General features: G+C 64.7%; 2 protein-coding genes across 3 annotated transcripts; one reads left to right on the top strand and one right to left on the bottom strand.

Annotated features, from left to right (window-relative positions):
- Positions 1–8,910: 8,910 nt before the first annotated feature.
- On the bottom strand, positions 8,911–13,043 carry LYPD4 (LY6/PLAUR domain containing 4). Of its 2 annotated transcripts, XM_070063281.2 has the most exons (6): positions 12,837–13,043; positions 10,755–10,879; positions 10,509–10,666; positions 10,263–10,406; positions 9,401–9,727; positions 8,911–9,183 (listed from the first exon to the last, which is right to left on the bottom strand). In XM_070063281.2, the coding sequence occupies exons 3-6, from the start codon at positions 10,573–10,575 to the stop codon at positions 8,981–8,983; spliced, it is 741 nt and encodes a 246-aa protein (XP_069919382.1). In that variant the 5' UTR covers positions 10,576–10,666; positions 10,755–10,879; positions 12,837–13,043; the 3' UTR covers positions 8,911–8,980. The 2 variants fall into 2 exon arrangements, with proteins under 2 accessions (XP_069919382.1, XP_069919381.1); XM_070063280.2 differs by lacking the exon at positions 10,755–10,879.
- Positions 13,044–13,893: 850 nt separating this feature from the next.
- On the top strand, positions 13,894–21,970 carry DMRTC2 (DMRT like family C2). The gene is made up of 9 exons (XM_089318757.1): positions 13,894–14,110; positions 14,930–15,154; positions 16,300–16,457; positions 16,836–16,912; positions 17,145–17,328; positions 17,422–17,548; positions 18,545–18,605; positions 18,725–18,899; positions 20,032–21,970. Exons 2-9 carry the CDS (start codon positions 14,934–14,936, stop codon positions 20,142–20,144), a joined length of 1,116 nt encoding a protein of 371 aa, XP_089174883.1. The 5' UTR covers positions 13,894–14,110; positions 14,930–14,933; the 3' UTR covers positions 20,145–21,970.
- Positions 21,971–22,782: the final 812 nt, after the last annotated feature.

Raw genomic sequence — 22,782 nt, forward strand, 5'->3', positions numbered from 1 at the left:
CCCCCTCCAGGGGGTCTGCCTTGGCGTCTGGTGCCCCCGAGCAGAAGGGCAGAGACGGAGGAGAGAAGCGGGCCGGGGGCTTCAGAAGCTATCCCAGGCCGCCCGAGGAGGTGGGGGCGTTGTCTACACTTCCCCACGTCTGTGGCTCCAGAGAGGGCACCCGGCTCCGGCGGGAGAGAGGCCAGGATTTTCGGTCGCTCGGCGGTGGGACGCAGTGTGGAGAGCACCCACTAGAGGGCGCGCTTCCCCCAGGAATGGCGAGCGGAGCAGGCGGGAAGAGCCCCGGGGGCCGCGGGTCGCGCGTGGCCCCCGCCTGAGTCTGCGGGTCCGCCGGGCGTGTGGGTGTTCCGGGGTCCGTGCGGCCTCAGGAAGAGGGGGTGCTCTGTTCCCTAGATGCCGGCGCTTTCCAGAGGGGCCGGGAGGTCCCCGGGGGTCGAGACCCCAGCCTAGGGCAGGCTTCCAACTCCCGGTCTGGGTCTCTCTCCTGCCTGCCTGCCGGCTCTTCGATCGCCCGTTTGAAATAATCGTTTAAAAATCTCCGAGAAACAGTTCCTAGGAAGAATGTGCCTTCATCTCATTGCCGGCAAACCCGGGCACAGATGTACGTGAACAATTCCGAAAATAGCCTTAACTCCTTTTTTTTATTATTAACAAATTTAAAGCAGCTCATTTATCAAAGATTTCCTTAAATTATGCAAACCAACAGGCATCTGGGTTGACAGAATCTTTTGGTTGGTTGTTTGTTTTGTTTTTAAAGATCTGCTTATTTATTTGAGTTACAGAGAGAGGTGGGGAGAGACAGAGAGGGACGTCTTCCATCCGCTGGTTCACTCCCAAAATGGCCACAACGCCTGGGGCTGGGCCAGGCCAAAGAACTGGTCTGGAACTCCATCCGGATCTCCCCCGTGGCTGGCAGGGGCCCAAGCCCTTGGGTCATCTTCTGCTGCCTTCCCCGGGCCCAATAGCAGGGGGCTGGACTCGAATCTGCACCCCGACAATGGGATGCCGGCATCGCAGGCGACGGCTGAGCCCACTGCACCGTGCCGGCCCCTCGTACAATTATTAAACCATTCTTTTACGTGCAGTGCATTTACCCTGCCTTGGCTCACTTGGATGTAGCCATATAAAAGCTTACACTGGCATCGCCCAGACGTGCTCAGTGTCCCTTCCTCCTTCAAGCAGTGTTACTTCCCACTTGAGGCCTTCCTTTGATGGTTTTTTTAAAGATTTATTTATTTATTTGAAAGTCAGAGTTACACAGAGAGAGGAGAGGCAGAGAGAGAGAGAGAGAGAGAGAGAGAGAGAGAGAGGTTTTCCATCCTCTGGTTCACTCCCCAATTGGCCGGAGATACACCGATCCAAAGCCAGGAGCCAGGAGCTTCCTCTGGGTCTCCCACGTGGGTGCAGGGGCCCAAGGACTTGGGCCATCTTCCACTGCTTTCCCAGGCCCTTGGCAGGGAGTTGGATGGGAAGTGGAGCAGCTGGGTCTTGAACCGGCGCCCATATGGGATGCTGGCACTGCACACCAGGGTGTTAACCTGCTGTGCCACCGCGCCAGCCCTGATGGGGGGGTTTTTGTGAGGACCGCGGGCTTCTTCCACTGGCTTGGGGGCGTTGGCGTCCAGGTGGCAGTAACCTTGGGCAGGCCCGGGATTCCCCTGAACAAGCCCCCTTTAATGCAGAAGCGATGACCAGGGAGAGAATCCTGAGGCCGGCGGAGCCACTGCTGGGTCCCGGGAGTTCATGGCTGTGCTACCGAAGTGCAGGGCCAAGGCGAGGCCAGGAGAGGGGCCTGGTGGCAGATCGGACTCTGGCCCCCGCTCCTGTCACTCCTTGGTCCTGTAGTAGGGGCCGCTTCCTGCTGTCACAGGGGTGAAGCCGGTGTTTGGGGACTGGGAGAGCTGCATCAGGGTGGGGCTTGGCCCCCGGTGGGTTTTACACAGGGTCACCTCGCAGGTGCACCAGCAACAAGAAGGCCATCTCTGTTCCTACAGTCTACAAGGCAAACCTGACAGGTGATGGCTTCTGCCACCAGGGGCTTGGTCCCGAACGCCACGGATTTAGACAGGATGGGGTGAGCCACGGCACTACTGGGGAGTGTGCATCTTGAAGAGCTAGGGAGATTTTTCCAGAATTGTCGGGGATGTATACCCACCGTGGGAGGGCACGCATTCCCCCGTGGGCAGCTGTAAGAGTGGCTTGGGCCGCTCCACCCTGGAGGACGGCTTTAACGGGCACAGCTGCCAGGCGTGAGCTGTGTCTCCTGCCGCAGAGCCCTGGCTGGCAACGCCTGGATTTCTGAAACCCGTCAGCGTCTCTCTCTTGAAGTGGGCACAGATCTTCTCAAGAGAGTTGTTCCTGACACCTGCTGTCGGGCAGTCATGCATAGCAGCCCTTCCAGGGGCCACCGCTGGGGCACAGTGGGCTAAGCCTCAGCCTGCAGCACCGGCATCCCATATGGGTGCCGGTCCGTGTCCCAGCTGCTCCTCTTCTGATCCAGCTCCCGGCTAATGCACCTGGGAAAGCAGCGGATGATGCCCCAGTGCCTGGGCCCCTGCACCCACGGGGGCGAGTAAGATGGGGTTCCAGTGTCCTGGCTTCGGCCTGGCCCAGCTCTGAACTTTACAGCCATTTGGGGAGTGAACCAGTGGATGGAATCTCCCTCTCTCCCTCTCTCTCTCCCTCTCTCTCCCCCCTCTCTCCCTCTCTCTCTCTCCCTCCTCTCTCCTTCTCTCTCTCTCCCTCCCTCTCTCCCTCCCTCTCTCTCTCCCTCTCTCCCCCCTATTCCTCTCCCCCTCCCCCTCTCTCCCCCTCCCCCATCTCTCCCCCCTCCCCCCTTCCCCCTCTCCCTCTCTCTCTCTCCCTCTCTCCCTCCTCCCCCCTCTCCCTCTCTCTCTCCCTCCCCCTCTCTCTCTCTCCCTCTCCCTCTCTCCCTCCCTCTCTCTCTCCCTCTCCCCCTCCCCCTCTCTCTCCCTCTCCCTCCCTCTCTCTCTCCCTCTCTCTCTCCCCCCTCCCCCTCTCTCTCCATCTCTCTCTGTCTCTGTCTCTCTCTCTGCCTCTCTCTTTCTGTCTCTCTCTCTCTCTCCCTCTCTCTCTCTCCCTCCCTCTCTCCTTCTCTCTCTCTCCCTCTCTCTTCCTCTCCCTCTCTCCCTCTCTCTCTGTCTCTCCCTCTCTCTCTCTCCCTCCCTCTCTCTCTCCCTCTCTCTCTCCCCCCTCTCTCCCTCTCCCTCTCTCTCCCTCTCCCTCCCTCTCTCTCTCCCCCCTCCCCCTCTCTCTCCATCTCTGTCTCTGTCTCTCTCTCTGCCTTTCTCTTTCTGTCTCTCTCTCTCCCTCTCTCCCTCTCTTCCTCTCTTTCTCTCCCTCTCTCTCTCTCTCTCCCTCTCTCCCTCTCTCTCTCTCCTCCCTCTCCCTCTCTCTCTCCCCCCCCTCTCTCCCTCCCCCCCTCTCTCTCCCTCTCTCTCTCTCTCTCTCTCGCACACACACACACACACATACCTACCTGGTTAAGAACTCAGGTTGGCTGGGAGGTGAGAGATGCCAACAAAGGCAGGAGGGATCAAAGGCACCACACAGGTGATCGTCTCTGTCCCTGCACAGCAAAATTACCTGAGCCCCACATCACGAGCAACCAGTCCCAGTCCGTGGAAGACGAGGACTCTGTGGCATTCACCTGTGAACCTGAGATTCAGAACATAACCTATCTGTGGTGGATAAATGGTCAGAGGCTCCTGGAGACGACGGACAGGCTGCAGCTGTCCCTGGACAACAGGACTCTCACTGTGCTCAGCATCGCACGGAACGACACAGGACCCTACGAGTGTGGAGTCAGTAACCCAGGGAACACCGTCCGCAGTGACCCATTCACCATGAACGTTTCCTGTGAGTAACGTCTTCCTCCACACCCGGGCTGCCAGCCCCAATCCACACGGCCAGAGGCCAGGCCACTCAGCCCCTCCCAGGCCGTGGACGAGGGTCCTCACCCCTGACCTCCTGTCCCAGGCAGATCCAGATAGGTCCAGCCTTAAATCACGGAGGGAGGCTGGAGGAGGCGTGGGCAGGGTGGGAGGGGCGCTGCTCTCCGTCACGGGGACAAGGGGCCTGGGGGTGACGTGCGCACAGTGGTCCCCATGGCAGCCGCTGACCTGGGTGAGCTGACCGCTGAGAAGCCGGGAGGGGTGGAAAAGAAGCAGCAGGAGGAGGCCCTGGCGGGCAGGAGAGCGGTGGCCAGGGCGCGGGAGCAGACCCTGCAGGGGCCGCGTGTGGGAGACCGGAAGGAGCTGAAGCGAGTCCAAGGGCTCAGAACAGAACGCGAGGTGGCCGGGGGACGTGGGCATCGCGGCCTCTCCCCCTGCCCGACCCAGGCCCTCGCGGCTTCTGCTGGACACACCTGGGATTCGCCCCCTTGCAGCTCCCGGTAGGGCCGTCGTGACCGGGGGCCCGGACGGGGCAGCTCTGGCGGCCATCCTGGCCACTCTGCTGCTCTCCAGGACCGGAAGGCACCGAGGCTTCCCTCACCCACCCGAGCTGGCCCAGCCCGGGGGGAAGGAGTGGCTGCCGCCCGTGGACTGCGGTCCTGCCCGCACATCTCTCCCTTCCGTGGGCCCCTCCCCTCCCCCCATGCCATCCTCTCTTGCCAGCCGCTGCTTCCTCGTGTATGAATTGGGCAGTTAGGGACCCGCACACCCTTGCTGCTGTCCCAGCCTCTGTCACCTGCAGCCCTGAGGCGTGGAGGGGAGGGCCTGGCCTGGGGGGGGGGGGGCTGCCACGTCCTCTTCCTCTCAGCGAGGCGGGGAGGGGGCAGGGCCACGGTGACTTTTCAGCACCTCCTGGCCCAAGAGGAGCATCTGGAGTTCGGGGAGAATTCGCGATGCCTGCAGCTCCCAGAACCCCGCCCCTGGCGAGGCAGGCCCTGCTTCCCCTCCGGGGCCTGTGTCCTCCCAGGCCTGCATCCCACTGGCTCAGGACAGAGGCTAGCCCCTCCAGGCCTGTCCTCAGCCCCGCTCCTGGGTCCTGCCCGCCATGGAACCTGCCTGGCCCCCGAGCCGCGGCCTCTCCCTGCAGCCCTGAGCGCCCACTCCCGCTGCGTGGCCCTGCGGCCGGGCTGTGACCGGGGCCCCTGGGCTGGCCCCGCGGTGCCCACTCCTGCGTCACCCCTGGGGCCCTGGGCCTGGGCCTGGCCTACGAGAAGGCTTCTCAGAAATGAGCTGGGCACAGGGGACCCCGACTGGCCAGCTCGGGCCTGACCCGTGGCGGCCAGGCCACCTCCTCAACCTCGCTTGCTCGCTCGGCCCCTCAGATGGCTGCGGGGTCTCTCTGACGATGGCCGCTCTCTCCTGCTGCTCGGGGCGGGGGCTCTGAGGACCCAGGCCCTCCTGGAGAAGGGGCCCAGCCCTCCTCACATCCGCCTGCTAACTCCTACTTCCACTCCCAGTCAAGGTCCCTCCACCAGCTCTGCCTCCCTCACAAGCCCCTCCCCTCCCCCACCCCTTACATGGTGGTTGGAGGGGGGGGTCCCAGCTGGGGAGGCCCAGGACGGAGGGACTGTCACTCCCCAGCCTGCCTCCACCCTGGTCAGAGGCTGGGCCTCTCTGTAGAGACTGGACCACCCACACCTGTCCTGAGCCCACCGTGGGCTCCCTCCATGGGCCAGAAGAGAGCCCAGTGCAGCAGGTGCACGGTGGGTGCTGGGAGCATCCATCGGGGTCTGGGGTTAGTGACAGTGAAGGGAGGCACTGGGGAGTCCCGTCCTCGTTGGGGCTGGCGCTCAGGAAGCTGAACTGGTCCCCGACCTGAGAGAGACAAAGCCCGCCCGGCTCTGTCTCCGCCCGGGGCCCCCTTTCCTGGCCCCAAGGCAGCCGCTCCTGTCTACAAGGTGAGTCTCGGGGACCCAGGCCCTGCGGGGTGCTGAGCGGAGGAGGGAGGGGGCAGCCCCGGGGAGGGGCAGAGGCTGGGGGACCCTGGACCCTTGCGGCCACCACTGAAGCCTGACGCACACTTGCTGCCACAGGTGGACCAGGTCCGGCTCCTCTCCTCGCTCCAGCTCCCTGCTAGTGCACCCTGGGAGAGAGCGGGGGCGGCTCAGGTGCCTGGATCCCTGCCACCCACGTCGGGGGCCTAGACTGGGCTCCAGGCTCCCGGCTTGGCTGCTGCAGGCATTTGGAGAGTGAACCAGGGGGTGGGAGAAGTCACTCTCTCTCTTCCTCTGTCTCTCTGCCTTTCAGGTAAATAGAAATAAAAATTTTAAAAAATAATAACAGAAAGCAAAACAGAACACAATTTTCCAGCCCCGCTCCCAGGCATCAGCACCACGGACAGTGTCTCGGGGACACTGTGCCCCCTCCCCGCCCCGCCCACCGTTTCCAGTCTAGCTGAGAAAGACGCAGTGAGGCAGAGGCTGCTGCTAGGCCCGGTTTATAAACTGCGAGCCCCTGGCACGCGCCGGCCCCAGGGCTGGCAGCACAGCCACCCACCGCGCGGTCCTGCGTGGCCGGCTGCTGCCCCAGGCTGGGCCCTGAGCTGAGTCTCCCCCACCGGAGACTCGGGCGCTGTCTGCCTACAGCATGCAGGGGACTTCCCACGACCCGCCTGCTCGCACCCACGCCAGTCTGCGGCCCCCTGAGCACGGCCTCCTGCTCCCCAAGCCCCCGCGGAGCCCAGAGCCTCTCGAGCCCTCTCCCAGTGCCTGCGCTGAGCCCCGACTGCTGTCAGAGACAAATTCCCTGAACAGGCGCCCTCTGAGCTACAGAGAGCTGGCGCCACGGTGCACAGCCCAGTGGGGGAAGCCGCTGCCTGCAGTGCCGCCATCCCACGTGGGCACCGGTTCTAGTCCCGGCTGCCCCACTTCCCATCCAGCTCTCTGCTATGACCTGGGAAAGCAGTGGACGATGGCCCAAGTCCTTGGGCCCCTGCACCTGCGTGGGAGACCTGGAAGAAGCTCCTGGCTCCTGGCTTCAAATTGGCGCAGCTCTGGCCATTGTGGCCATCTAGGGGTGAACCAGCAGATGGAAGACCTCTCTCTCTCTCTCTCTCTCTCTCCCCCTCTAACTCTGCCTTTCAAATAAATAAAACTTCAAAGAAAAGAAGAAAGAGAGAGGGAGGGAGGGAGGGGGGATGGATGGAGGGAGGGAGGAGAAGGGAGGGAGGGAGGGAAGGAGGAGGGAGGGGGAGGGAGGTGGGATGGAGGGAGGGAGGGAGGAAGGGAGGGAGAGAGGGAAGGAAGAGTGAGAGGGAGGGAGGGAGGAGGGAGGGGCAGGGGAAGGGAGGGAAGGAGGGGGGAGGGAGGGAGGGGGAGGGGGGGAGGGAGGGAGGGAGGGAAGGAGATGCTAGCAGTTAAGACACTTGTCCAGACGCCTGTGTCGCGTGTTCTAATCCCTGGTTTTGTGCCTGGCTCCTGCCTCCAGCTTCATGCAGATGAGGCCCTGCCGGGGAAGCCAGCCAGCGCGCTCCTTTGCTGCGGGAGCCCCAGAAAGCTCGAGGCTCCAGTGGCTCTCAGTAACAGACCCAGGCTCCTTCTGTGGTTCTCAACGCACCACGTACACCTCACAACCTAAGACGACTGCTTGAGCTCCAGCCATCACATCTATAGCCTAGCCGTCGGGAGAGAGGAAGGGAAGAAGAGAGGAAGGCGCGTTCCGCCCTGCTAAGGACACAACTTGGAAGTCATCCACGACATCTGCACTTAAGTCCTGGTGGCAGAATTTGGTCACAAGCCGCAGGTCGTTTCAGAAGGAGCCAGGCAACGTAGCTCTGGTCCTTTAACAGCCACGTCCCAGTAGTCCGCGCTTTCATCGCTAAGGGAGAAGTGGAGGAGAACAAACACCGAGGAGAGCCGTCGGCTCGACCGGGTCGTTAGGGAGAGAAGCAGGCGCTGTTGCGGCACAGTGGAGCGCTGTGTAACCACGGGCGAAGCACAGGCCGCGCCGGCCAAAGCCGGGAGCTGATCCCACGGCTTCACTCCGTTTACGCCGGCTCACGACTCCGTGACAACGAAGACAGGCACAGGCGTCTGGCACACCGACTGGGTCGCCACGTGGGAGTGCCCGGTTCCAGTCCCGGCTCTGTTCCCACCCCAGCTTCCTGCTACGCACACTGGGGTCCCTGCAGCCTCGTGGGAGGCCCGGACTGAGCTGTGGGGCCCTGGCTACGGCCTGGCTCAGCCCCGGCTTTTGTGGCTATCTGGGGAGGGATGCAGCACGCGGAAGATCTGTCTCTCTGCCTTTCGAACAAATGAAATTTAAAATGAAAAAGAAGAAGAAGAAGAAATGATCACTGGCAGAGGAAAGCAGCTGAGGTCCCCATCCACTCCCCTGATGACCCCCCCCAAGGGACAGAGCCGGGTGAGGGCTGAGGGCGGGGCACAGGCCCTGCTGGGCGGGTGGTCTGGCCCCCGGAAGCCTGCTCCTTTGCAAGGTAGGGGTAAAAGACGCCCCAAGCGCCACGCCGTGGCATAGCCTGGCAACACCGGCCTCCCACGTGGGCTCTGGCTGGTGTCCCGGCGGCTCCACTTCCCACCCAGCTCCCTGCTGTGGCCTGGGAGGGCAGCAGAGGATGACTCCAATGCTTCGGCCCCTGCACCCACCTGGGAGACCAGGAGGAAGCTCCCAGACCCGAGGAGCTCGCACTCCGTAAAGCGCAGCGCAGGTCTGGCACCCAGGACGCCGTCGGGAGCTGGCGTCAGTCGCCCTGCGGCACCTGGCTCTGAGCCCCAGGCCCTCACGTCCGAGGGGACAGCATTCGCCAGGCTCTCCCGTGTGGGTGGCTGACCCCAGCCCCCCAGAGGAAGAGGCAGGAAACAGGAACCTGTGAGCGCCCTGGCTGCCCGGCTTTGCCCACCGCCTCTGGCCCCAGGCCCGCCCCTGCCACCCTGGACGCGCGTTTGGCCTGCACACGGCCCTGGAGCACAGGACGAGGTAGAAAGGAAACTCTAAGACTTTAATTGGCTAAGCGAAGGGATCGGGGTGGGTGTGGGCCAGCCGGCTGGTCAGTTCCTGAGGGCCAGCAGGAGGCCCAAGAGCATGCTCCAGGCGGGGCCCCGACTGGGGGGCCCAGCACCCACCACCTGGGACCTGTCCAGGATGTTGAGGCCCTCGGTCACCCAGATGCTCCCGATGTGGTGGAACTCGGCTAACAGGTGGCGGTGGGCCTGCGCACAGCCCGTGAGGAGGATGGTGGTGTTGAGGCGGCCTGGCAGGAAGAGGGGCCGGGGCGCTCACGACTAGAGCCTGCCCTCTTCCCGGGGCCCCTCCCCAGGGGCTCGGGCAGCAGGTGCCACACCCTGACCACCGCAGAACCCACGCGCCTGTTCCCTGCTCCCTCTCGCAGGTGGGCGGCACCGGGCAGCCCCGGGAGGGCACAAGGCAGGCAGGCAGGCACCCGACAGGCGAGCTTCCTCCCGGCTCACCTGCCTGGAATTTCACCGTGGAACTGTAGCACGCAGGCGCGGCGGCCGGGCAAGACTCCACGGAGACGAAGTTGGGGAGGCACTCCTTGTCGTGCCTGCCCACGCAGGTCGGGCACTCGCGGGCAGAGTGCCCCGTGGCCTTGGGGGCGCCGGCCTGCAGCTGCACGAAGGGCTCCAGGTTGGTCAGGTTGTTGCACAGGTAGGTCCGGCACACTCGGCTGTAGGAGGCCAGCGACACGCCGGGCGGCGAGATGAGGTAGGAGACTTGCGCAGGGTAGGATAAGGACGAGCTGCAGCCTTTAAAACCCACGACTCCCTTCTTGGTCCCTGAGGAGCAAGAGCGCTCTGGTCCGTGTCCCCAGCCTCCCGCCCCGCCGGCACGTCGTCGTCGCCTCTGTCCCCCCCTACCCGGGCTCTCCGGGTCTGCCTCCTCACTCCTCTCCCTGCAGCCCCTCTCGCCCACGCCCCATCCTTTTCTCCCGCCCTGGGCTCCCTTCCTCCCCCGGGGGCCGGGCTCCTGGAGGGAGCCGAGTGCCCAGGGCTCCGGTCCCGGCGGGAGGAGTGAGCCCCGAGCCCCGCACCCCGACCCCGCGCCCGCACCCCGCGCCCCGCCCCCGCGCCCAGCGCCCCGCGCCCGCACCCCGCGCCCCGCCCCCGCCCCCGCGCCCAGCGCCCCGCGCCCCGCCCCCGCACCCCGCACCCCACGCCCCGCACCCCGCGCCCGCACCCCGCGCCCCGACCCCGCGCCCAGCGCCCCGCGCCCCGCACCCGCACCCCGCGCCCCACGCCCCGCACCCCGCGCCCGGCACCCCGACCCCGCGCCCGCACCCCGCGCCCCGCACCCCGGCCCCGCGCCCGGCACCTGACTGGATGAGCACCAGCGTCTCCTCGCAGCCCTCTCGCAGCTTGCACACGGCGCTCCGCATCAGAATCCAGTCCCAGCTGTGAAAGGCCACGGCCCTGAAGGAGGAGGCGGTCGCCTCGTAGCACAGGAGCGCTCGAGCCCCTGAGGAGAGAGCGCCCCTCCAGTGGTCCGCCGGCTCAGCCCCTGAACTTGAACTGCCCAGCACGAGCTGGGCACCCACAGCTCCGGCCCCGCGGGACGTACCCGGCACAGCAGCGACGGCGCCCAGGAGCCAGAGCAGCTGCGCGGGTCTCAAGGGCCGGGGTCCCATGGTCTGGGCGCCGAGCTCCGCGTGGGTCCCGGCCCGCTCCGGGGGCCACGCCCGCTCCTCCGCAGCGCCTGGGCCCTCTGTCCACCTGCCTCTGGACAGAACGGGACACGTGACACGGCTCCCTGCAGACTGCCCAGCTGCAGCCCCCCACGCCCCCTCAGCTTCTCACAGACACTCACTCTCCTGCGTGGGGCTTGCGCTGCCCACGGCGCTGAGCGGGGGAGGGGGACGCTGGCTGCCCACGGCACCTGGTGCTCCAGGGGGCAGCAGCAAGGTCAGGACAAGCAAGGGGCGCCTAGGACTCCTGTGGGGGGAGGAGGGTCAGCATCCTTCCAAAGAAACCGGCTCGCAAGGAGATTTAACGGTACACACACCGCGTGTCCCTCTCACACACACAGAGCACACGGTAAATCCGTGGGCAGCTCCTGCGGCCTGTGGGCCTGGTGGAGAGGCCCGCGTGGTAACAGCTTCCTGCTCACGGGCTCAGAACCCACAGGCCGTCCCCGGCGGGCAGCTGGGGGCAAGGCCAGGGGACTCCACTGTTCAGTAACTTCCTATGAGCCAAGAATCATGTCAAATCAAAAATGTATATATATATATATATTTTTGTAAAAAGATGTCAACATTTAGTATGCATGGTATTTAGAATTGATAACTTCAAATGCATTATCAGGAAACAGCACTAAAAATATGTTTCTGAATTCGCCTCTGCCCGTCTCCCCTGACAAGAGAACAGAAGTAAAGATGATGGCTGAGATCAAGGGGAGACTACATAGTGACAACAGCCAAGAGCGGCCCCGGGTCGCCCACAGACCAACAACAAAAAGGAAGCAGCCCTGCACGCGCAAACCAGAGGCTAACAGGGAAGAGACGCTCACATCCAGCAGTAACCAGGGAGACGCCGCCCGTCACCTGCCCGCCCACCAGACCCCGGCGGCCCCACGGCTGGGCAGAGGCGAGTGCTGGCAGGAAGGGGATAGGGCCTGCTCCTGGGGTGGTGTGGGGGGCCTCATCTCCACCGCGAGGACAGTGCGGCGGACAATCCTGACAAGGCGTCCCGTTAGGTTTCTAAATAGCAGGATGCTTCCAAAAGGTTGTGGAATTAAAACACTCTGTTTATTTTGGTGCCAAATAAGCTTCAAACCAAAGCTGAAGATCTCTTGTGTGCAGAGATTTCAGAAGATTTTTTTCCCACCAAAATAGGTACCGTTTAATTCCATTTTCCATGAATTTTTAAAGGTGTACCTCCATGCATTTCTGGTACACCCGGGTACTTGTGGGACACGACTTCCACCCCCATCTCCAGAGGGACAAGCCCAAGGAGGTGGCATTGTCACGGCGGCGGCGAGCTGAGGCCATGCAAGTGTCCCTTCCCAAGAACAGAGGCAGGGAGGCCCCAGGGACCATCACAGCACGGCCGCCACGTGTTACAAGCACAGTAGCACAGCCAGTGCAGCGGCTCACTAGGCTAATCCTCCGCCTAGCAGCGCCGGCACACCGGGTTCTAGTCCCGGTCGGGGCACCGGATTCTGTCCCGGTTGCTCCCCTTCCAGGCCAGCTCTCTGCTGTGGCCCGGGAGTGCAGTGGAGGATGGCCCAAGTGCTTGGGTCCTGCACCCCATGGGAGACCAGGAGAAGTACCTGGCTCCTGGCCTTGGATTGGCACAGCACCATTTGGGGGGTGAACCAACGGAAGGAAGACCTTTCTCTCTGTCTGTCTAACTCTGCCTGTCAAAAAAAAAAAAAAAAAAAAAAAAAAAAAAAAAAAAGAAAAACCACAGAAGCACACCACTTGCGAACGTTAAAATTCATGCACACAGAACCCTACACATCTTGCAGAAACACTAACCACCCTGGACCGACCACCTACGGGGAGATCAAGAACCGGCGTGGGGCCTCGTGGCAATCACACCAAGACAATGCGGGGGCGGGGGGAGCGGGGCAACACTGGTAGACTTGGCACTGAGAGGTGGCCACGAGCAGGAATCGCTACCCCACCACCACCACCTGGGCCACCCCGTGCGATGCTCAATGCTGAGTCTGCCTCCTCGCTTTAAAGAGGATGAATGATCCATCTCACAGGGCCGATGGGAGATGCAAGATTAACACAAGTGCTGGGCAAACGCCAAGCTCCCCCTAAATCTCCCCCGCCCCGAGAGCCAAGCTCAACCTCCTTGGCCGACACTCAAGCCTCCTCCCGCCTCACCGCCCCCAACAGCGTCCCTCCCGCCTCACTGCCCCCAACAGTGGACGCCAAACCACCTTTCCAACTTTATCTGAGCCGGCTCCTGCGCCCAGCCGTCCAGCTCAGAGGTCACGGCTGCCTGCCCCTGTCCTGGCCCGGACACCCAACAGACACAGGCGCTCTGTAACCTGTAAGCCTGTGGCCAAGGGGCAACGAAGACGAGACACGGGGAGAGGCCACGAAGGCTGGCACAGGGCCACGCAGAGGGGCGGAGCCAACCAGAGGAGACCAGGAGACCGCGCCCACCAGCCAGGACCCCACGATCCGGGCACGGGCACAGACGCGACCGAGAAAGGCCGGAGGGCAATTCTCAGGGCGGAGTGGCCGGCTCGGGGAGGCTGCCGCCCGGAGCAGAGAGGCCGACAGAGGAGCAGCCGCTAGCTAACGGACTGCAAGCCGGCACGGAGACGGGGAGGCCGAGAGAGCAGAGAGAGCAGGGGGCGCGGGGCCCCGGGAATGGGACCCGGAGGAGGAAATGGAGAACGGGAGGGTCCACCCCGGGACGGTCCGAGGGGAGCACAGGACAGAGGGGACCCCTTGGGCAGGGACCCCTCGCAGAGCGCTGCAGGCGCTGCAGGGACACCAAGGCTACAGCCAAGAGAGGGAGCAGGGGGCCGGGCTCTCAGGGCACGGAGCACCCAGAGAACGAGGTCCCACAGTGGACAGCACCAACAGGCCGAGAGGCAGCAGGGCGCAGAGACCCGGGCCGAGGTGGGAGCCGGGAAGCAAGCAGGGCAACCAGAAGGCGAGAGAGCGCATGGAAGGACAAGCGCGGCTCTGAGGAGACCATGCAGCACGACGCGGACGAAGCGCCCAGCGCAACCGAGGCCCAGGCCGCAGTCCAGAAGGGCAAGGCTGTGCGCATGCGCAGAGGAGTCCAAGTCAACGCCCGCGGGGCCTGGCTGGACCGGCCGTTCCTGGGGGCAGGGCCAGCCTGAGGGCGTGGCCCCGATACTCGACGCCCCATTGGCCGCTTCCTCCAAAAGGGGAGGAACTATCTGGAAAAGCGCGCCCTTGGGGAGGAGGGGCAAGGGGCACGAGGCTCAACTCGACGCGCTATTGGTTGGCCTGATAGCTGGGCGCGTGGAGACTGGCACTGGAGGAAAGGGGCGTGCCGCGGTGTGGATCTCAAAGCGCATTGGACGCCCGCCACAGCAGCGAGAGGCGGCTGAAGTTCATTGGTCCCCGTGAGAAGGGGCGGGAAAACCAGCGCGAGCGCAGCCGTTCCTCTGCCTGTTTGTCCCTTCTCTTGGTCCCCTCTGGACTGAGTCTGACGCCCCGCGAGGCTGTGGTAACCGAGGGCTGGCTGCGCGGACACTACCCGTCCCCTTCTCGTCCCTTTTGCCTGATCCCTCCCCCAGGCACGTCCTCGCCTCCCCCTCGCGCCCCTCGCGCCCCTCCCCTCCCCTCCCCCAGCCCCGCGGGCCCACCCCACGCGTGCCCCACGCCCCACCCCCTCCCTCGGACCCCGGAGCGGGGCGGGGCCGCAGGGCTGCTGGAAGGGGGTGCACACGGACGCACGAGCAGGGTGGGCGGCGGGACGGGCCGCCGTCCTTGAGAGTCGTGGTTGGAAAGTGGGCACGGGAGCATGCGCGCCTGGACGCCCCAGGAGAGGGGTCGGGGCCTCGGACGGGGGCCTGGCCCGGCACCCACCCGGGGAGTGAATGAAGGCGTGGCCGAGAAATTGAGGGCATTGAAAGAGGGGCGGGGACCCCAGAGAGCACGCAGTTGGTGTTGGTCCAAGAGGGAGTTCTGATGGGAAGGGCGCACGGGGTGGGGGCGGGGGTGCAAGGAGGAGACTGAGACCAGGACTTGAAGGGGAGGGGCCGAAGGTGTTGGGTCAGATCGGATCGATGGTAGGGGTGAGGATGCCAGGAAGCACGGCCGGCTGGGGCAGGCGGTGGCAGGAGCGGGTGTAGGAGCGGTGGGTGGGGGCGTGGGTGAAGCCGGGATTCGCCCTGGGAAAGTGTGTAGCAGACTAAATGAGAAGTGGCGGGAGGAAGGGGCGAGGTGGTGCGGGAGCCAGAAGCAGAGGTGCGGCCTCCGGGGTGGGGGGGGGATGGGGCAGGGCCCCGGGGCTGTCCTGACCCTCCCTCCGCTCCGGCCCCAGACCCATGGAACCCAGCGGAGTGGAGCCCCACCACTGCGCCTCGGAGCCGGGCCCCGGGCTGGAGAGCAGAGCCCTGCAGGGCGCGGAGCTGGTGCCCCGCAGAGCCGCCAGCCGCTCCCCCACCTGCGCCCGCTGCCGCAACCACGGCGTCACGGCCCGCCTCAAGGGCCACAAGCGCCTCTGCCTCTTCCAGACCTGCGAGTGCCACAAATGCGTCCTCATCCTGTGAGTGCGGGCCGGGCTCCCGGGGCCTGAGCCGCCCCCTGACCTCGCCCCCACCCCTCCAGGGAGAGCCCGGGGGGGGGGGGGGCCCCTGAGCCGCCCCCTGACTCCTCCCCACCCCTCCAGGGGGCGCCCCCCCCAGCCGCCCCTGACTCCTCCCCACCAATCCAGGGGGCGCCCGGGGCCTGAGCCGCCCCTGACTCCTCCCCACCCCTTCAGGGGGCACCCGGGGGGCCCCGAGCCGCCCCCTGACTCCTCCCCACCCCTCCAGGGGGCGCCGCCCCTGACTCCTCCCCACCCCTTCAGGGGGCACCCGGGGGGCCCCCGAGCCGCCCCCTGACTCCTCCCCACCCCTCCAGGGGGCGCCCCCCCAGCCGCCCCTGACGCTCGCCCCCACCCCTTCAGGGGGCACCCGGGGGACCCCGAGCCGCCCCCTGACTCCTCCCCACCCCTTCAGGGGGCACCCGGGGGACCCCGAGCCGCCCCCTGACTCCTCCCCACCCCTTCAGGGGGCACCCGGGGGGCCCCCGAGCCGCCCCCTGACTCCTCCCCACCCCTCCAGGGGGCGCCCCCCCAGCCGCCCCTGACGCTCACCCCCACCCCTCCAGGGGGCTCCCCCCCCTGAGCCGCCCCTGACTCCTCCCCACCCCTCCAGGGGGCACCCGGGGGGCCCTGAGCCGCCCCCTGACTCCTCCCCACCCCTCCAGGGAGCGCCTGGGGGCCCCGAGCCGCCCCCTGACTCCTCCCCACCCCTCCAGGGAGCGCCTGGGGGCCCCGAGCCGCCCCCTGACTCCTCCCCACCCCTCCAGGGAGCGCCTGGGGGCCCTGAGCCGCCCCCTGACTCCTCCCCACCCCTCCAGGGAGCGCCTGGGGGCCCCGAGCCGAGCCGCCCCCTGACTCCTCCCCACCCCTCCAGGGGGCGCCGCCCCTGACGCTCGCCCCCACCCCTTCAGGGAGCGCCCGGGGGGGCCCTGAGCTGCCCCCTGACTCATCCCCACCCCTCTAGGAAGCGCCCCCCCCAGCCTCCTCCTGACGCTCCTCCCCACCCCTCAGGGAGCGCCCCCCCAGCCTCCTCCTGACGCTCGCCCCCACCCCTCCAGGGAGCGCCCCCTCTGAGCTGCCCCCTGACGCTCCTCCCCACCCCTCAGGGAGCGCCGCAGGGTCATGGCCGCCCAGGTAGCCCTGCGCAGGCAGCAGGAGGCGCAGCTGAAGAGACAGCTGGCTCAGGGGCTGCTGCGCAGAGGGACAGCCCCTCCCAAAGCCCCCGGCCGCGGCAAGAAGGGCGCTGCTCCACCGGGGGTCCCCTGTGAGTGCCGGGCGGGGTGGGGCTGTGCGTGTAGAAAGCGTAAGTGGAGGCCCAGTCCTGCCCGTGTGACCCGTGTGACCTCGGGCAAGGTGGTTCTCCTCTGGCCGCAGCTCCCCAGCGATCAAACGCAGTGGGTGTGTGGTGGAAAATGGGGAAGGGAGCTGAGCACCCAGTGAGGGGCTGGGGGGGTGGGGGCTGAGCATCCATGTGGGGCTGGGAGTCTGGGCACCCAGTGAGGGGTGGGGGGCTGAGCACCCATGTGGGGCTGGGGGGATGGGGGCTGGGCACCCATGTGGGCTGGGGGGATGGGGGGATGAGCACCCATGTGGGCTGGGGGTTGGGGGAGGGCTCACCAGAGCCCCTGCCGGTCCCTCCCAGCTGGAAAGGAGAACATCGCACCGCAGCCGCAGCCCCACCATGGGGCAGTCCCGCTGACACTGACGCCCCCCGGGAAGGTAGGAGAGCCTGGGCCTCGGGCAGCGGCTCCCACCCCAGCTCCTGCCCACACCCCGGCTGTGCCCCGCGACCCCTGGGTTCCAGCCCCAGCCCTGACTTGCTGCCTAATCTTGGGTAAATCCCTTCTTCCTGTGGGCAAAGTGAGAGGGTGGGTCTTCAAGGCTCCCTGGCTGCAAAGTTTTGGGGTCCTACCCAACCCCAGGACACCAGCCGTGCCCTCTGCCCTTGCAGGAGAACGTCCGTGGGCCTCTGCTGCTCAGCCGGCCCCCGGAAGCCTTGCCTCTGCCGTGGACTGCGGTGCCCCCCGGCCCTTGGGCCCCTGGCCACTGGCTGCCTCCGGGCCTCTCCATGCCACCCCCAGTGGTGTGCCGCCTGCTCTGCCCAGAATCGGCAGTCCCGCTGCATCCGTTCCCTGGTGAGACGTCAGTCAGCGAGGCGCCTGTCTCGGCCGCAGAGGGCAGGGAAGGGCCTGTGACCTCCCCTCCGCCTTCTCTCACCCACCCCGCAGCCTTCGACTCTGGCGCCTCTCTCCGGCTGCCCACGCACGGGCCCCTCGCTGCCTGCCCAGGGGCGCGCTCGGTACTGACCGTCCCTCTCACTGGAGAGCCTCAGGGCCCCCCCAGCCTGCCCCGCACGTGAGTAGGGAGAGGGGCGCGTGTGGTTCCCACCAACAGGGCAGCGCCCTCCCAGTTCGCACCAGATCCCCAAGTCAGAACCCCGCCCCCGCCCTGTGTACCTGTCTGTCCACGTGTTTAACCCCCACCCCCGTCCTGTGTACCTGTCTGTCCACGTGTTTAACCCCCGCCCCCGTCCTGTGTACCTGTCTGTCCACGTGTTTAACCCCCGCCCCCGTCCTGTGTGTACCTGTCTGTCCACGTGTTTAACCCCCGCCCCGTCCTGTGTACCTGTCTGTCCACGTGTTTAACCCCCGCCCCCGTCCTGTGTACCTGTCTGTCCACGTGTTTAACCCCCGCCCCCGTCCTGTGTACCTGTCTGTCCACGTGTTTAACCCCCGCCCCCGTCCTGTGTACCTGTCTGTCCACGTGTTTAACCCCCGCCCCCGTCCTGTGTGTACCTGTCTGTCCACGTGTTTAACCCCCGCCCCCGTCCTGTGTACCTGTCTGTCCACGTGTTTAACCCCCGCCCCCGTCCTGTGTGTACCTGTCTGTCCACGTGTTTAACCCCCGCCCCCGTCCTGTGTACCTGTCTGTCCACGTGTTTAACCCCCGCCCCCGTCCTGTGTGTACCTGTCTGTCCACGTGTTTAACCCCCGCCCCCGTCCTGTGTACCTGTCTGTCCACGTGTTTAACCCCCGCCCCCGTCCTGTGTACCTGTCTGTCCACGTGTTTAACCCCCACCCCCGTCCTGTGTACCTGTCTGTCCACATGTTTAACCCCCGCCCCCGTCCTGTGTACCTGTCTGTCCACGTGTTTAACCCCCGCCCCCATCCTGTGTACCTGTCTGTCCACGTGTTTAACCCCCACCCCCGTCCTGTGTACCTGTCTGTCCACGTGTTTAACCCCGCCCCCGTCCTGTGTACCTGTCTGTCTACGTGTTTAACCCCCGCCCCGTCCTGTGTGTACCTGTCTGTCCACGTGTTTAACCCCGGACACCTTTCTCCTTGCTTCCAGATGCTCGACCCTGATACTGCAGTCGTGTGGCGCCCCAGACCCGCTTCTGCTACAGCCACAGGTCCTGGGAAAGAAATGGGAGCCAGGGCCTGGGGGAGGGAAGAGCAGGGGCCCGAGGGAGCGCCTGGAGCCGGGCAGAAGTGGGGGTTCCCACTCCACTTCTCTCCATTTGCTTTGCAGGCCCCTGGGGCCTCTCGCCTGGCCTGGACACCAGCCCCCTCAGAGCGGCAGCTACAGCGAGAGGCAGCTGAGGCCCTCGTAGGCCTGAAAGATTCATCCCAGGCTCCCCGCCTGACCCCTTCTGTGCCCCCCAACCCTGCCTGGATCTCCTTGCTCCACCCCTGTGGCCCACCAGGTAACCTGCTCCCTGGAAGGAGCAGACAAGGGGCGGCTGGGCAAGGGGAGGCCGCGGGGGTAACCCAGGGCGAAGGTCTCCAGGCCTGGGCCCCTCACTCCTCAGCCTGTCCCCGGGCTGCACTGGAGGCGTCCCCACTTCATCCCCTTCACCAGCTTTGCACTCAGCACCAAATGTCCAGCATCCTGACTTCAAGGAACGGGCCGAGAGCACACAGTAAGACACTGGCAGAGCCGGGCCCGCTCCAGCCCCAAGCCGCCCACTGAGAGCTGCGGGTCTGGCCGAGGGGGTCGGGTGGGAAGCGGGAAGCCTTCACACGGCTCCCTGACGACTCTGGAGCAGAACAGAGGGGCTGAGGGCCTGGAGCACAGAGACGGGGCTGGGGCGGCCTGGGCCACGGGCTGGGAGTCCAGACCAGGACAAGCAGAGAGCCGGGAATGCTGCTCTCTCTTCCTGCGCACTCATCTGGGAGGCAGAGAGAGCGTGTGTGCACTTCCGTCTGGTGATCCACTCCCAACGCCCTCAGTAGCCAGGGATGGACGAGGCCAAAGCAGGGTGCCAGGTGCGGAGAGCTCAGCGGGGCTCCTGCGGGTGCCAGGGGCTGCTCCTTCCAGGCTCTGCAGCAGCAGGAAGCTGGGGTCGGGAGCCGCAGCCGGGACAGAACGCGGCCCTCACCTGAGACCGGCGTCCTGACCTGACCGCCAGACTGACGCTGGCCGCGAAGGCTTCTGGCTAGGCAGGGCTGTATTCAGGGACTGAGCTGTGCTGGAGGGAAGGGAGGCAGGCGGAGGTGAGAACAGGGAGGAAAGTCTGCACAGAGGGCCGGGTGCGCAGCGCTGCGGCCCAGCTACTCCCTGCCTGCCGCTGCACTGGGCGCCAGCCGGGTCCCAGCACTGAGCTCCTGCCACCCGTGTGGGAGGCCTGGTGGAGGCCCCCACTCCTCCTTGGACCACGCCTGGCTGTGACTGGTCTGAGCCTCCGGGGAGTGGGCCCTGGGTGAAAGCTCGCTCGCCCCCCTCCTCCCCCCCTCCCTTCTCTCCCTCCTCTGTCACTCTGCCTTCCAAATACACACAGGCTTCCTTTATCTGAACAGAGGGGAGGTGTGACTGCCCCGCCCTCCCTTCTTCCGCAGCTTCCACTGGAGGAAGAGGATTCCAGCCCGTGGGCCCCGCCCTCCGCCCCAGCACGGGGCCCTCCGTGGCCTTCCACATCGGGCGTCTGGGCTCCATCTCCCTGTTGAGCTAGGACTGCGTGGGCGGCGGCAGCGCGCAGCGGTTCACAGGCTGACACGGGATCCGGCGTGGCGCACGTGCGGGCCTTTTCTCTCTAAGCTCCCGTGGCTCTCGGTTCCTTCCACAGTGGGGGCGTTCCCTTGGTCCGAGCTGGATTTTCTTCAGCCCATCTTTGGGTCCTCGGGCCTTTTTAAATCCCCCAACAAAGAGTTGTACAGTTTAAGCTGACCGTGTGGCACAATGTCGCATGAGCTCACGTGCCAGGGTGTTCATCTGAGCCATGGCTCTGTGTCCATCCACGCACCCTGCTTCTCCCGCATGGGACATGGGAGAACAGTCCGTTTTGCACCTCGGTTTGTGTGAGTGCGCAGGAACTAAGCCTCTGTTCTTTTAAGCCAGTGAGGTCCGGGGGTTGTTAGCACAGGCTAACCGAGCCATCCTGACCGCGGGGAGGACTCGTTCAATTCACTTCTCGAAGTGGAAATCAATTACTCAGTAACGGCAGAAATAAACACTCGTTCCTCAGTCGTCTGCTGGCTAGTCTTTCTTGAACCGCTGCACACGTGAAGAGCGGTCAGGCTGTTCCGAAGATGTGAGCCCTGGAGACCCCTCCCTGCCCCTCCTAGAAGGGGCGCCCAGAAAGCTGGAGGAGCCGACTCATCACGGAGCCTCTGTGCTGCTGTTACTTGCGCCCCCTTCTCTTCTAACTGACAGGTAATATTTGTACACACTCAGGGGCATAGTACAGTAATTCAATATAAGTACCCAGGTAAGGATCCAATCAGGGTGATGTGCAACCCCTCTCAAACATTTATCACTTCCACTGGTTAGGAAATGTTGGACTCTTGAGTGATTTTGAACTACATCATAAACTGTCAACTATCGTCACCCCACTGTGTTACAAGAACTCAAACTGGGGCCGGCACCGCGGCTCACTAGGCTAATCCTCCACCTGCGGCGCCGGCACACCGGGTTCTAGTCCCGGTCGGGGTGCCGGATTCTGTCCCGGTTGCCCCTCTTCCAGTCTAGCTCTCTGCTGTGGCCCGGGAAGGCAGTGGAGGATGGCCCAAGTACTTGGGCCCTGCACCCGCATGGGAGACCAGAAGGAAACACCTGGCTCCTGGTTTCAGATCAGCACAGCGCCGGCTGTGGCAGCCATTTGGGGGGTGAACCAATGGAAGGAAGACCTTTCTCTCTCTCTCTCTCTCACTGTCTAACTCTTCCTGTCCAGAAAAAAAAAAAGCAAGAACTCAAACCGGGCGAGCGCTATGGTGTGTGGTGTAGCAGGTAAAGCCACCCCTGCAGTGCCAGCATCCCATATGGGCACCAGTTCAGGTCCCGGCTGCTCCTCTTCCAGTCCAGCTCCCTGCTGATGGCCTGGCAGAAGCAGCAGAGGATGGTCCAAGTCCTTGGGCACCTGCACCCACGTGGGAGACGTGGAAGAAGCTCCTGGCTCCTGGCTTCAGACCAGCCCAGCCCTGGCCATTGTGGCCAATTGGGGTGTGAACCAGTGGATGAAAAATCTCTCTCTCTCTCTCTCTCTCTCTCTCTGTCTCCTCTCTCTGTCTCTCCCTCCCTCTCTAACTCTGACTTTCAAATCAATAATATCTTTAAGAAAAGAAAACAAAACTTGGGGCTGGCACCTGTGACACTGGCATCCCATGTGGGCCACAGATGGAGTCCCAGCTGCTCCACTTCCGATCCAGCTCTCTGCTGTGGCCTGGGAAGGCAGTAGAAGATGGCCCGAGTCCTGGGGCCCCTGCACCCGCGTGGGAGACCTGGAAGAAGCTCCAGGCTCCTGGCTTCAGGTTGGTGCAGCTCCAGCTGTTGCGACCAATTGAGCAGTGAACCAGTGGATGGAAGACCTCTCTCTCTCTCTCTCTCTCTCTCTCTGCCTCTGTGTAACTCTGACTTTCAAATAAATCTTTTTTAAAAAGTTTAAATACATAAATAAATAAAAACCTCTAAAACTAACTGCTCCTCTGGCGCTGTATTGGTGCACCCCTGGTCTAACCTCCCCGGCCCTGTCCTCCTGCCCTCCTCTCTTCTATGGCAGTGGGTGCTGGCGGCTGCCACTGCAGGCCCAGGAGAGAACACGCGGTGTCCGTCTCCCCGCACCACTCTCTACTCACGTGCCTGACGGCAGTGGCGTCCAGCCACAGCTCGTCCCGCCTTGCTCGGTCCAGCCACAGCCTGTCCCGCCTTGCTCGGGCCTCGAGAAGGCAGGCTGCTTCGGCTCCCTGAGAGGTGAGGGCAGCTCACTGCGGGGTGGAGACGGAGGCCTGCCTTAGCCTGGCTTCACTCCCCTGTTGTCACTTGGCCTTGCGCTGGGAGAGACGGCCACACCCATGAGGGCACAGCACGGGGGCTAAGACTGCTGCTTGGTGCCAACCAAGAGCCCCTGGCACACCAGCGCCACACAGCTGGGTCACAGGAGGGTGTGAGAGGGAAGTGGGGAAGGCGCAGGGTGGGTCCCTCTTCACAGCCCTGTCCTTCCTCCAGCCCTGGCAAGGCTGCCACGCTGCCACCGGCTAGGCCAACTCTGTCTTTCAAATTGTTGAGGCCTCCCCACTGGCACCTGGGGGAGGGGGGCAGATCTCGGGGAGGCCGGCCGGGGGGAGACGGCAGATTTAAGAGTTGCTGAGTTCAGC

This window comes from Oryctolagus cuniculus, chromosome 18 (assembly GCF_051225735.1).
Source record: "Oryctolagus cuniculus isolate XC-2025 breed Fujian yellow rabbit chromosome 18, ASM5122573v1, whole genome shotgun sequence".
Taxonomy (NCBI): Eukaryota; Metazoa; Chordata; class Mammalia; order Lagomorpha; family Leporidae; genus Oryctolagus; species Oryctolagus cuniculus.